The sequence below is a fragment of the Ranitomeya imitator genome, chromosome 5, assembly GCF_032444005.1.
Source record: "Ranitomeya imitator isolate aRanImi1 chromosome 5, aRanImi1.pri, whole genome shotgun sequence".
Lineage (NCBI taxonomy): Eukaryota > Metazoa > Chordata > Amphibia > Anura > Dendrobatidae > Ranitomeya > Ranitomeya imitator.
Window position 1 is genome coordinate 193,463,936 of NC_091286.1, and position 15,337 is coordinate 193,479,272.

The 15,337-nt window shown below is 47.9% G+C and overlaps 1 protein-coding gene across 1 annotated transcript in view; it reads left to right on the plus strand.

Moving 5' to 3' along the window:
* Positions 1-375: 375 nt before the first annotated feature.
* The window catches only part of LOC138681694 (adenylosuccinate synthetase isozyme 2), an 80,355-nt gene continuing 65,393 nt past the window's right edge, over positions 376-15,337 (plus strand). Inside the window, exon 1 of the mRNA XM_069769456.1 lies at positions 376-686. Within this exon, the coding sequence (XP_069625557.1) occupies positions 504-686 (183 nt within the window). The 5' untranslated portion in view covers positions 376-503. The remainder of the gene's footprint in view (positions 687-15,337) is intronic.

The window sequence follows — 15,337 nt, forward strand, 5'->3', positions numbered from 1 at the left end:
GAAGCCGCTGGGTGCACATATACCCCGGGAAGCCGCTGGGTGCACATATACCCCGGGAAGCCGCTGGGTGCACATATACCCTGAGAAGCCGCTGGGTGCACATATACCCCGGGAAGGCGCTGGGTGCACATATACCCCGGGAAGCCGCTGGGTGCACATATACCCCGGGAAGCCGCTGGGTGCACATATACCCCGGGAAGCCGCTGGGTGCACATATACCCCGGGAAGCCGCTGGGTGCACGGTGCCTAGTGTCAGGCTGGCTATACAAGCAGGGGCGCAGTGCCGACTACTTGCATCTCCTGCTGTCGCTTTGTCCCAGTACCGCCAGATGGCGCTGTCTAAAGCCAAATCCCGCCGTAACAGGGAGGCGGGACATAAGGGGTTAGTTTCGTCTCGTCTCCCTTCCTAGCTGGTGCGTAAGTTACGAAAGCCGCAGACATCCCACTTCACTGTGCACGGCTCGTGCAGCTAGAGATTCCTCCTCCTATGATTTAAAGGTGTCATGTCTTCGGGCAGCGGAGCGACGCCAGCAGCCATCATGTCTAACGGAGAAAGCACGGCTGTCCCCGACCATCCACTGCAGAACAAAGTGACCGTGGTGCTGGGAGCCCAGTGGGGCGATGAAGGGAAGGGCAAAGTGGTGGATTTGCTGGCCCAGGACGCAGACATCGTGTGCCGCTGTCAGGTGAGGGCCGGGAGGAGCCGTGTGATGGCGCCGTGACATGAGGCGCAGTGTGTGACTGACAGGCTGCATGGCGCGCTGCACACGTGGGCCTGCACCGGTACGCGCCAAATGGGCGGGAGAGGCGCAACCCCGGAGCCTGCGGCGGTGTGAATGCGCCTCTGCGCCGGCCTAATAACGCATGACCGACCGCAGCCATTCCCTTCTCTGCCCCAGCCCTGACTTCCTACTTTCTGCCGCACAAGGACGAATGACTGATTCATGCAGTCATGGCCGCAGTCTACTGTTAATTTCCGGGCGGGGTTTGTGTGAGGATTATTTTCAACCCTGAGGTCATTCCTGGAGAGTGAAACAAACTGTTTGTGGTGTGCCTGGGTCCAGCAAGGGGCGCTGTCGTCCGCTCTGCCGCGCCTGGGTCCAGCAAGGGGCGCTGTCGTCCGCTCTGCCGCGCCTGGGTCCAGCAAGGGGCGCTGTCGTCCGCTCTGCCGCGCCTGGGTCCAGCAAGGGGCGCTGTCGTCCGCTCTGCCGCGCCTGGGTCCAGCAAGGGGCGCTGTCGTCCGCTCTGCCGCGCCTGGGTCCAGCAAGGGGCGCTGTCGTCCGCTCTGCCGCGCCTGGGTCCAGCAAGGGGCGCTGTCGTCCGCTCTGCCGCGCCTGGGTCCAGCAAGGGGCGCTGTCGTCCGCTCTGCCGCGCCTGGGTCCAGCAAGGGGCGCTGTCGTCCGCTCTGCCGCGCCTGGGTCCAGCAAGGGGCGCTGTCGTCCGCTCTGCCGCTCCTGGGTCCAGCAAGGGGCGCTGTCGTCCGCTCTGCCGCGCCTGGGTCCAGCAAGGGGCGCTGTCGTCCGCTCTGCCGCTCCTGGGTCCAGCAAGGGGCGCTGTCGTCCGCTCTGCCGCGCCTGGGTCCAGCAAGGGGCGCTGGCGTCCGCTCTGCCGCGCCTGGGTCCAGCAAGGGGCGCTGGCGTCCGCTCTGCCGCGCCTGGGTCCAGCAAGGGGCGCTGTCGTCCGCTCTGCCGCGCCTGGGTCCAGCAAGGGGCGCTGGCGTCCGCTCTGCCGCGCCTGGGTCCAGCAAGGGGCGCTGGCGTCCGCTCTGCCGCGCCTGGGTCCAGCAAGGGGCGCTGTCGTCCGCTCTGCCGCTCCTGGGTCCAGCAAGGGGCGCTGGCGTCCGCTCTGCCGCGCCTGGGTCCAGCAAGGGGCGCTGGCGTCCGCTCTGCCGCGCCTGGGTCCAGCAAGGGGCGCTGGCGTCCGCTCTGCCGCGCCTGGGTCCAGCAAGGGGCGCTGGCGTCCGCTCTGCCGCGCCTGGGTCCAGCAAGGGGTGCTGGCGTCCGCTCTGCCGCGCCTGGGTCCAGCAAGGGGCGCTGGCGTCCGCTCTGCCGCGCCTGGGTCCAGCAAGGGGTGCTGGCGTCCGCTCTGCCGCGCCTGGGTCCAGCAAGGGGTGCTGGCGTCCGCTCTGCCGCGCCTGGGTCCAGCAAGGGGTGCTGGCGTCCGCTCTGCCGTGCCTGGGTCCAGCAAGGGGCGCTGGCGTCCGTTCTACCAGTCTAAGTAATGGAGAATGGCAGTGAAAGTCTTCGTTACCACCTGGTCAGTTTCTTGTTATATGAAATAGCCCCTTGTAGGATAATATAGTCTCCCCTGTACTGTTCCAGCAGTGCCAGGGCGTGAGTTATGTTGTAATGCCACGTGAGCTCTGTGGCCACTACTGGGCTGCGGGCTCTTGTTTCCCAGACACTTGGAAGCAGTGAGCGGGCGCCAGACCTTGTGACCCCACAAATTGTTGGAATGGTGCGAGAGGGGATTATGGTATTTTTCTTACACGGGGGACTACTTAATGTAAGAGATGCTGACCTTCAGGTAGTGGATAACCCCTTAAATATCACTGTATTGACAATGTCACTTTCTTCCAGCTTGAGGTGCTGCATTGTCTTAAGGTTGCAGTTGCTGCTCCACCTGCAGAACCGAGCCACCTTGCGCCAGTCTGGTATACCCACGACACAGCTCCCCACTTCTGCATTTATCAGACCTGCACCGCTCTGCAAAACTGTACTTGGGTCATAACTGACCCTGCCGATCTAAAGGTACCGTCACATTTAGCGACGCTGCAGCGATCCAGACAACGATCCCGGTCGCTGGAGAGCTGTCACACTGACAGCTCTCCAGCGACCAACGATGCCGATCCCCTGGCAACCAGGGTAAACATCGGTTTACTAAGCGCAGGGCCGCGCTTAGTAACCCGATGTTTACCCTGGTTACCAGCGTAAGTGTAAAAAAAAAAAAAAAACACTACATACTTACATTCCGCTGTCTGTCCACCCGGCGCTGTGCTTCTCTGCACTGACTGTGAGCGCCAGCCGGAAAGCACAGCGGTGACGTCACCGCTGTGCTCTGCTTTCCGGCTGGCCGGCGCTCACAGTGCAGAGAAGCACAGCGCCGGAGGACAAACAGCGGAAGGTAAGTATGTAGTGTTTGTTTTTTACGTTTACGTTGGTAACCAGGGTAAACATCGGGTTACTAAGCACGGCCCTGCGCTTAGTAACCCGATGTTTACCCTGGTTACCAGTGAAGACATCGCTGAATCAGCGTCACACACGCCGATTCAGCGATGTCTGCAGGAGATCAGCGACGAAATAAAGTTCTGGCCTTCTAGCCCCGACCAACGATGGCACAGCAGGGGCCTGATCGCTGCTGCCTGTCAAACTGAACGATATCGCTATCCAGGACGCTGCAACGTCACGGATCGCTAGCGATATCGTTGAGTGTGAAGGTACCTTAAGAGTTTGTTCCGGTAGCTGTCTGCGTCTTGCTGCCATAACATGGATGAAATCGCTTTGTCCTTGGTGACTAGATAAGGTTGAATGGCTCCGTCCCAGTGCTGTGCATTCGGGATTCCAACAGAAACCCTGAGGCAAAGCTCAGCTGAGAAGTGTGTATGTACAGTTGGGGCCATATATATTTGGACAGAGACATTTTTCTAATTTTGTTTATTGACATTACCACAATTAATTTTAACCCCTTAAGCCCCAAGGGTGGTTTGCACGTTAATGAGCTGGCCCATTTTTACAATTCTGACCACTGTCCCTTTATGAGGTTATAACTCTGGAACGCTTCAACGGATCCTGATGGTTCTGACATTGTTTTCTTGTGACATATTGTACTTCATGATAGTGGTAAAATTTCTTCAATAAGACTAGTGTTGTTTGTGAAAAAAAAAATGGAAATTTGGCGAAAATTGTGAAAATTTTGCTATGTCACACAAAATACTTAATAAGTAACATTTCCCACATGTCTACTTTACATCAGCACAATTTTTGAACCAAAAAGGAGTTATAAGGGTTAAAAGTTGACAAGCAATTTCTCATTTTTACAACACCATTTTTTTTTTAGGGACCACATCTCATTGGAAGTCATTTTGAGGGGTCTATATGATAGAAAATAACCAAGTGTGACACCATTCTAAAAACTGCACCCCTCAAGGTGCTCAAAACCACATTCAAGAAGTTTATTAACCCTTCAGGTGTTTCACAGGAATTTTTGGAATGTTTAAATAAAAATGAACATTTAACTTTTTTTTAACACAAACTTTACTTCAGCTCCAATTTGATTTTTTTTTACCAAGGGTAACAGGAGAAAATGGACCCCAAAAGTTGTTGTACAATTTGTCCTGAGTACGCTGATACCCCGTATGTTGGGGGGAACCACCTTTTGGGCGCATGGCAGAGCTCGGAAGGGAAGGAGCGCCATTTGGAATGCAGACTTGGATGGATTGGTCTGCAGGCGTCACATTGCGTTTGCAGAGCCCCTGATGTACCCAAACAGTAGAAACCCCCCACAAGTGACCCCATATTAGAAACGAGACCCCTCAAGGAACTTATCTAGATGTGTTGTGAGAACTTTGAACCCCCAAGTGTTTCACTACAGTTTATAATGCAGAGCCGTGAAAATAAAAAAAATTTTTTCCCACAAAAATGTTTTTTTATCTCCCCAAATTTTTATTTTCCCAAGGGTAGAAAGAGAAATTAGACCCTAAACGTTGTTGTCCAATTTGTCCTGAGTACGCTGATGCCCCATATGTTGGGGTAAACCCCTGTTTGGGCACACAGGAGAGCTCGGAAGGGAAGGAGCACTGTTTTACTTTTTCAACGCAGAATTGGCTGGAATTGAGATCGGACGCCATGTCGCGTTTGGAGAGCCCCTGATGTGCCTAAACAGTGGAAACCCCCCAATTATAACTGAAACCCTAGCCCTAACCCTAATGGGAAAATGGAAATAAATACATTTATTTTATTATTTTCCCCTAACTATGGGGGTGATTTACTATTTATAACCTTTTTTTTTTTTTGCACATTTTTATGTTTGGCAGCCATCACATACTAAAAGACGCTTTTTATTGCAAAAAATAGTTTTTGTGTCCCCACATTTTGAGAGCTGTAAATTTTCCATATTTTGGTCCACAGTCATGTGAGGTCTTGTTTTTTTGCGGGACGAGATGATATTTTTATTGGTAACATTTTCGGGCATGTGACATTTTTTGATCGCTTTTTTATTTCGATTTTTGTGAGGCAGAATGACCAAAAATCAGCTATTCATGAATTTCTTGGGGGGGGGGGGCGGGGACGGCGTTTATGCCATTCCACGTTTGGTAAAATTGATAAAGCAGTTTTATTCTTCGGGTCAGTACGATTACAGCGATACCTCATTTATATAATTTTATGTTTTGGCGCTTTTATACAATAAAAGTTATTTGATACAAAAAATTAATTTTGCATCGCTTTATTCTGAGGACTATGGTTTTTTTTAATTTTTTTGCGGGACAAGATGACTTTTTCAGCGGTACCATGGTTATTTATATCCGTCTTTTTGATCGAGTGTTATTCTACTTTTTGTTCGGCGGTATGATAATAAAGCGTTGGTTTTTGCCTGTTTTTTTGTTTAGTTTATCGTGTTCACTGAAGGGGTTAACTAGCAGGACAGTTTTATAGGTGGGGTCGTTACGGACGCCGCGATACTAAATGTGTACTTTTATTATTATTATTTTTTTTAATTTTATTTAGATAAAGAAATGTATTTACGGGCATCATGTTATAGTGACAGATCGCTGACCTGACACTTTGCACAGCACTGTCAGATCAGCGATCTGACATGCAGGGCTGCAGGATACCAGCGCTTGCTCTGAGCAGGCGCTGGTAAGCCACCTCCCTGCAGGACCCGGATGTAGCGCTGCGTCCATTTTGGATCCAGGGCCTGCAGGGAGAAGGAGGTAGGAGACCCTCGGCGCAACGTGATCACATCACGTTGCTCCGAGGGTCTCGGGGAAGCATGCCGGGAGCCCCCTCCCTGCGCGATGCTTCCCTATGCCGCTGGAGCACTGCGGGGTTAATGTGTCGGGGGCGGTCTGTAACCGCTCCTGGCACATAGTGCCGGATGTCAGCTGCGATAGTCAGCTGACACCCAGCCTTTCAGCTCCTTAAGGCTGGGTTCACACTGCGTTAGTGTGACCCGTTTAACTGACTACGCTACACCGCGGCATAACGCGGTGTAACGTAGTCCGTTAACGCCGCCATTACTTTCAATGGCGGACGCATCGCTAGCGCACGCCCACAATGGGCGTGCGCTAGCGATGTGCCGTCATTGAGTGCGATGTGCCGTCATTGAGTGACGGACCCGAGACGCGGGCTGCAGCGTTTCCAGGTCCGTCACTGCTAGCGCAGATGGAGCTAGCAGATGCTCCATCTGCGCTAGCGCTGTGCAAACGTCGGCACTTGCGTTAGTGCAGTCCATTTAACGGATGTGTTGAACGGACTGCACTAACGCAGTGTGAACTTAGCCTAAAATGTGCCACCCTGTTTTTAAAGGGACCAAAAGTAATTGGACAGATTAAATAATTTTAAATAAAATGTTCATTTCTAGTACTTGGTTGAAAACCCTTTGTTGGCAATGACTGCCTGAAGTCTTGAACGCATTGACATCACCAGACGCTGTGTTTCCTCCTTTTTGATGCTCTGCCAGGCCTTCACTGCGGTGGTTTTCAGTTGCTGTTTGTTTGTGGGCCTTTTTATATGAAGCTTAGTCTTTAACAAGTGAAATGCTGCTCAATTGGGTTGAGATCAGGTGACTGACTTGGCCATTCAAGAATATTCCACTTCTTTGCTTTAATAAACTCCTGGGTTGCTTTGGCTTTATGTTTGGGTCATTGTCCATCTGTAGTATGAAACGACAACCAATCAGTTTTGCTGGATCTGAGCACACAGTATGGCTCTGAATACCTCAGAATTCATTCGGCTGCTTCTGTCCTGTGTTACATCATCAATAAACACTAGTGACCCAGTGCCACTGGCAGCCATGCATGCCCGCGCCACCACACTGCCTCTGCCGGGTGTATGCATGCCCAAGCCATCACACTGCCTCCGCCGTGTATTACAGATGATGTGGTATGCATTGGATCATGAGCTGTACCATGCCTTCACCATACTTTTCTCTTTCCATCATTCTGGTAGAGGTTGATCTTGGTTTGATCTGTCCAAAGAATGTTCTTCCAGAACTGTGCTGGCTTTTTTAGATGTTTTTTAGCCTTTTTATTCTTGATGCTTATGAGTGGCTTGCACCGTGCAGTGAACCCTCTGTATTTACTTTCATTCAGTCTTCTCTTTATGGTAGATTTGGATATTGGTACGCCTACCTCCTGGAGAGTGTTGTTCACTTGGTTGGCTGTTGTGAAGGGGTTTCTCTTCACCATGGAGATTATTCTGCGATCATCCACCACTGTTGTCTTTCGTGGGCGCCCAGGTCTATTTGCATTGATGAGTTCACCGGTGCTTTCTTTCTTTCTCAGGATGTACCAAACTCTAGATTTTGCCACTCCTAATGTTGTAGCAATTTCTCAGATGGTTTTTTCTGTTTTCGCAGCTTAAGGATGGCTTGTTTCACCTGCATGGAGAGCTCCTTTGACCGCATGTTTACTTCACAGCAAAACCTTCCAAATGCAAGCACCACACCTAATCTACTCCAGGCCTATTGGGTATGTGCACACGATGCAGATTTAGTGCAGAATTGGTGCAGAACTGCACTGTGATTTACAGTACAATGTAAATCAATATGAAAAAAAAACTGTGCACATGGTGCAGAAAAATCTGCGCAGAAACGCTGCAGATTTCAAAGAAGTGCATGTCACTTCTTTTGTGCAGTTCTGCAGCGTTTCTGCAGCAGATTTTTCTGCACCATGTGCACGTTTTTTTTTTTTTTCACATTGATTTACATTGTACTGCGCAGAAACTGCATCAAATCTGCAGATGTAGATTTAGTGCAGAAAATTCTGCACCACATTTTCTACGTGTGCACATAGCCTTTATCTGCTTAATTGAGAATGACATAACGAAGGGATTGCCCACACCTGTCCATAAAATAGCCTTGGGGTATGTGTCCATGTTCAGGATTTGGTCAGGATTTTATGCAGGTAAAATCCTGACCAAATCTGCACCTGAGGTCACTGGTAGGTCACCTGCTCTGTCCTTGTGTTTTTTCCTCAATGTAAGGACATGCTGCGTTCTTAAAAGATGTGCCGCATGTGCGTTTCCGCGGGTCTGCCGCATGCGTCTTTTAATGCATAGTGGAGACGGGATTTCATGAAATCCCCTCCACTATGCTGTAACATCTGGACGCTGTGTTTGATGCTGCGGCTCAACGCAGCGTCAAAAACGCAGCGTTTCCTGAACGTGGAAACATACCCTTGGAGTCAATTGTCCAATTACTGCATCTGAATTGTTTTGTTTAAAATTCATTGTGGTAATGTCCATAACCAAAATTAGAAAAATGTTGTTTCTGTCCAAATATGCATGGACCTAACTGTGTGTGTATATACGAGGGGCGATCCAAAAGTAATGATAATCGGTTATTTCTATTGCACACAGAAATTAAAATAAAATGTTTTCTTCTCTCTTAGGTACCCACTAGTCCAGGAAAAAAAAATTACTTAAATAGACCACGATTCCCGGGAGCTACATTCATTTGAATATGAACTGCCGAGGAGTGAACATCAAAATGGAAAAAAACGAGCTCAGAGCTGTCATCAAATACCTCTGCTTGAAAAAAATGACTACCAAAGACATACACAGCGACTTGGTGGAAACATTGGGGGACTCTTCTCCTCCATATTCCACAGTTGCACGCTGGGCCAAGGAATTTAAGCTGGGAAGAACATTGACGGAAAATGAACATCGTGAAGGACGCCCATGCACGTCCCTCAATGAAGAAAACATGAAAAAAGTTGAAGAAGTTTTATTGGCAGATCGAAGAGTGACTATCCGGCATGTAGCTGAGGTCACAGGGATCTCATATAGCAGTATTCAAAGAATCCTTGCAAAAGAATTGCATATGAGAAAGGTCTCCGCGCGTTGGGTGCCAAAAATGTTAACCGACGAACAAAAGAAGAAACGAGTTGACATTTCAATAGCAAATCTCAAAGTTCCAAGCAGACAAGGAAAAATTTTTGTCACGTTTTTTGACCATGGACAAAACCTGGATCCACCACTTTGATCCCGAAACTAAACAATCATCGATGACATGGAAACGAGCCGACGAACCGACGCTGAAGAAATTCAAAGTGTCAAGCTCAGCAGGGAAGGTTATGGCGTCCGTTTTTTTGGGACGCTGAAGGAATTATTATGGTGGACTATTTGGAGAAGGGAGCCACTATTACGGGCTCCTACTACGCAGAACAAATAAGATTGCGGGAGGCTATCAAGGAGAAAAGGCGCAGCAAACTGCGGGCTGGAGTGTTGTTTCACCAAGATAACGCGCCGGCTCACAAAGCTGCTGTTGCCATGGCTACCATTCAAGAAGTGGGCTTTGAACTGGTGGGACACCCCCCCTATTCACCAGATCTAGCCCTCAGTGACTTCTTTCTCTTTCCTCGGCTCAAGGAACACCTCCGGGGCAAGAAATTTGATGACAATAGCGACGTGATAACCGCTGTTGGGGATTTTTTTCGAGGGTCAAGATCAAGAATTTTTTTGAAGGGAATTCTAAGTTTAGAAAAGAGATGGACTAAATGTATAGACTTGTTAGGAGACTATGTAGAAAAATAAATTTATTTTTTGACTATATTCATTGTGTTTAGTATTGATTATCATTACTTTTGGATCGCCCCTCGTGTGTGTGTGTGTGTATATATATATATACATACACACATCACTGCACACGGACAAGTTGAAAGATATGCTTCAAGTGAGGGTTTATTTATAGTAATTGGTGAAGCAACAGTTTCGGCCAGTTAGTGGCCTTATTCATAGTCGCCCTTTTAGTGGTGCATGATACAGTAGGTCAAAAACAGTAATGTCCCTGTAGTGTTGTTGTTGAGGTCGATCGTACGTTAAGGCCGCCGTCACACTTGCGAGTTTTACGGACGTAAGGGCGCAGAAAATACGTCCGTAAAACTCGCAAAACAAACGGCACAATTATTCTCTATGCCCCTGCTCCTATCTGCCGTATTTTACTGATCAGTATTATACGGCTTTCTACGGCCGTAGAAAATCGCAGCATGCTGCGTTTGTCACAGTATTGCGCAAAAAAAGCCAATGAAAGTCTATGGAAGCCCCAAAAATACGGATTACACACGGACCAGCAGTGTGACTTGCGAGAAATACGCAGCGGTGTTAGAGCGAAAAGCCGGTAATTCAGTGCGGTGTACAGTAAAATCACACTGACAGCTTACAATAGAATAGGTAGAATAAATGTGCACACATAGAATAGATAGATATATATATATATATATATATGTCAGTAGACACATATATGTGAATATATTATTACTTCATACAGCGCTTAGATAGCTTTAAAGCCGGTAATTCAATTGCCGGCTTTTGCTATCTCCTTCCCAAACCCGACATGATATGAGACATGGTTTACATACAGTAAACCATCTCATATCCCCATTTTTTGGCATATTCCACACTACTAATGTTAGTAGTGTGTATATGCAAAATTTGGCCGTTCTATCTACTAAATTAAAGGGTTAACTGGCGGAAAAAATTGGCGTGGGCTCCCGCGCAATTTTCTCCGCCAGAGTAGTAAAGCCAGTGACTGAGGGCAGATATTAATAGCCTGGAGAGGGTCCATGGTTATTTGCCCCCCCCCTGGCTAAAAACATCTGCCCCCAGCCACCCCAGAAAAGGCACATCTGGAAGATGCGCCTATTCTGGCACTTGGCCACTCTCTTCCCATTCCTGTGTAGTGGTGGGTTATGGGGTAATGAAGGGTTAATGCCACCTTGCAATTGTAAGGTGACATTAAGCCAAATTAATAATGGAGAGGCGTCAATTATGACACCTATCCATTATTAATCCAATAGTAGTAAAGGGTTAAAAAAACACACACACATTATTAAATATTATTTTAATGAAAAAATCACAAAGGTTGTTGTAGTAATTTATTCTACGCTCAATCCACTCACTGAAGACCCTCGATCTGTAACAGTCAAAATAATAAACCAACAATATCCTTACCTTCCGAAGATCTGTAATGTCCAACGATGTAAATCCATCTGAAGGGGTTAAAATATTTTGCAGCCACGAGCTTTGCTAATGCAACGTTGTTCGTGGCTGCAAAACCCCGGGGAATGAAGGTAAAGTAGGTCAATGACCTATATTTACCTGCATTTGCGGTGAGGCGCTTTCTGCTGGTTGTCCCTAGATCGTGGGAACTTTCCTAGAAAGCTCCCAGGCTCGAGTTCATATCAGGACAACCAGCAGAGCGCGCCCTCTTAACTCGAGCCTGGGAGCTTTCTAGGAAAGTTCCCACGATCTAGGGACAACCAGCAGAGGGCGCCTCACCGCAAATGCAGGTAAATATAGGTTTCACAGCTTCAATAGGGTGAGTGCCGCACTGTTTTCTTGATGGATATATATCAAGAAATATATATATTTATATAATAATATATAATATATAATTATATATAATTTTTTTTTTTACACATGGATCCCTTGTATAGCCGTGTGTTGGTTTTGCAAGCCTGCGAGAAAAACACACAATACGGATTACATACGGAGGATGCCATGTGCAAAATACGCTGACACACCCTGCCTACGGAGGAGCTACGGACCACTTTTTGGGGACTTTTCAGCGTATTACAGCCGTAATATACGGACCGTATTGTCTTACGCCAAGTGTGACGCCGGCCTAAGATGTACCCCCGATCATACAGGCTGGTCACATACAATCAATTGTGGTGTGGAGCACTCCACTGATGTGTCAGCATCTACCATTGTGCTACCAACGAATAGCAACTGCTCTACACCACAATTGATTGAATGTGACCAACTTCAGGCAGCATTTGGGAACAGATCCCTGTGTGTAACCCTACATGTGTGTACAGGACCCAGAACTCTGATTGCTTTCCTCTACACAGGATCAACCTGTATGATTGGGGGTATATCTTAATGTATGATCGACCTCAACCACACTACAGGGACATTACTGCTTTTGACCTATGATGCACCACTAAAAGGGTGACTGTGATCAAGGCCATTAACTGGCCGAAACGTCATTTGCCTGTCGCTTCACCAATCCCTATAAATAAACTCTCACTTAAAGCATATCTTTCAACTTGTACGTGTGCAGTGATTACATGAACTATTGTCTACGGGACCATTGGCTCCTTTCACTAGCACCGTTGTACCAATCTGAGTTGAGTGCTAGCCATTTACCTTTCCTATATGCCCATATAGACGGCTGATCCTACTGGCAGATTTTCTTTAACAGCTTGACAATCCCTCATTTTATAAATGCTGCCAAAATCACTATTGCAAGACACTGGAAGGCTACATATCACTCTTCCTTACTAGATGGGACCAATGAGCTGATCCTTATATTCACATTAAAAAAGATTTGTCTTGTACCAGTAATAACACAAAAAAATCTTCCAACACTTTAACAAATGGTTCATATTTCAAAGCTTAACGTCTGGAATCCGTATCAGAATTCAAAATTGTAGTTACTTTAATTTTAACTCCCATTGACAAAGGAAAATCACACTGTTTATACATACCGTGTTTCCCCGACAGTAAGACCCTGTCTTACATTAATTTTACCCGAAAAAGTCTCACCCTGTCTTACTTTCGGGGGAGGTCTTACATTAGCCGGAAAAAAAAATGACAATTTTCAAATTCAGTACAGTACTTAACGTTACACCGTTCAACTGGAAAGCAGACAACAAATCAAAGTACGGTAACAGTAACACACTACGGTACGGTACTGTACGGTAATTGCCGTATACCCTCTGCTTGCATACCATAACAGTGCCGTATCCCACTGCACACAGCCCCATACCCCATAACAGTGCCGTATCCCACTGCACACAGCCCCATACCCCATAACAGTGCCGTATCCCACTGCACACAGCCCCATACCCTATACAGTACATGTTTCCCTACTTGGTTTTTAAATGCTGGACGTTTTCCTCTGCGGTGCGGCTGTGGGTGCGGAAGGCCTGTGCTGCAGGGAACGCTGTGCCAATCAGCAGGGAAACAGCGGTGACGTGGGGCTGGGGCGGCCAATTACAGCCCGAGCTGCTGGGCCAATCAGCACTCGAGCTGATTGGCCAATCAGCGCTCGAGCCGGGGGCCGGCGGTGACGTGGGGAGCAGGGGCGGCCAATGAGCTGTTGAGCTGGGCGGATTGCGGGGTTAACACGGCGAGTTAACCCCATGAGCGCTGGACCCGCCCAGCTGCACCTGAGGACACCTCTGGAGCCTGGGGACCCAATGGGGGACAGCGGCGGCCCAAAGGTAAGGGCCTTACATTTCACAGCAGCCCCCCCAACCCTGCCTTACATTCGGGGGAGGCTTTACATTGGAGGACCCCCCCGAAACCCCCACCCTGTCTTACTTTCGGGGGGGTCCTACTTTCGGGGAAACAGGGTATTTATCTGTTGGCTGCACCCTTGCAATACACATCCTATTAACCTTACAGCAGAACTCCCTATGCTTTCCTTTCTACAACCCCCATACTCCCATCCCCCCCAACCTCTGGCATGTTTGTTGTTCTCAGGACTGTTGTGCTTAGTTATGTAAGTCTTGTGTAACATGTTACTTTTTATGCAAGAATAAAGCATGCATATATTCCAATGTACTCAACCACAAAGCTGGTGCTGCAGTCATAAAATCCCCTGCTGTTCTGCGCTGTGTGCACAAACATTTGTTCCTCAGTGGTAAAGGTACCTTCACACATAACGATATTGTTAACGATATCGTTGCTATTTGTGACGTAGCAACGATATCGTTAATGAAATCGTTGTGTGACAGCGACCAACGATCAGGCCCCTGCTGGGAGATCGTTGGTCGCTGAATAAAGTCCAGAACTTTATTTCGTCGCATGTTTGTTGTTCTCAGGACTGTTGTGCTTAGTTATGTAAGTCTTGTGTAACATGTTACTTTTTATGCAAGAATAAAGCATGCATATATTCCAATGTACTCAACCACAAAGCTGGTGCTGCAGTCATAAAATCCCCTGCTGTTCTGCGCTGTGTGCACAAACATTTGTTCCTCAGTGGTAAAGGTACCTTCACACATAACGATATTGTTAACGATATCGTTGCTATTTGTGACGTAGCAACGATATCGTTAATGAAATCGTTGTGTGACAGCGACCAACGATCAGGCCCCTGCTGGGAGATCGTTGGTCGCTGAATAAAGTCCAGAACTTTATTTCGTCGCTGGATCTCCCGCGGACATCGCTGGATCGGCGTGTGTGACACCGATCCAGCGATGTCTTCACTGGTAACCAGGGTAAACATCGGGTAACTAAGCGCAGGGCCGCGCTTAGTAACCCGATGTTTACCGTGGTTACCATGCTAAAAGTAAAAAAAAACAAACACTACATACTTACCTACAGCCGTCTGTCCTCCAGCGCTGTGCTCTGCACTCCTCCTGTACTAGCTGTGAGCCGGAAAGCAGAGCGGTGACGTCACCGCTCTGCTTTCCGGCTCCCAGACAGTACAGGAGGAGAGCAGAGAAGCAGAGCGCAGCGCTGGAGGACGGACAGCTGTAGGTAAGTATGTACTGTTTGTTTTTTTTTTACTTTTAGCATGGTAACCAGGGTAAACATCGGGTTACTAAGCGCGGCCCTGCGCTTAGTTACCCGATGTTTACCCTGGTTACCGGCATCGTTGGTTGCTGGAGAGCGGTCTGTGTGACAGCTCTCCAGCGACCAAACAGTGACGCTGCAGCGATCCGGATCGTTGTCGGTATCGCTGCAGCGTCGCTTAATGTGAAGGGGCCTTAAGTTATTCTGTTTCCAATAGAAATAATCCAATCTATCACTTGATGCTTAACCCCACTATGCTATCTGGACGTACAGTACAGACCAAAAGTTTGGACACACGTTCTCATTTTAAAGATTTTTCTTTCTTAACATGTCTATGAAAATTGTAAATTCATACTGAAGGCATCAAAACTATGAATTAACACATGTGGAATTATATACTTAACAAAAAAAGTATGAAACAACTGAAAATATGTCTTATATTCTAGGTTCTTCAAAGTAGCCACCTTTTGTTTTGATGACTGCTTTGCACACTCTTGGCATTCTCTTGATGAGCTTCAAGAGGTAGTCACCGGAAATGGTCTTCCAACAATCTTGAAGGAGTTCCCAGAGATGCTGAGCACTTGTGGTCCCTT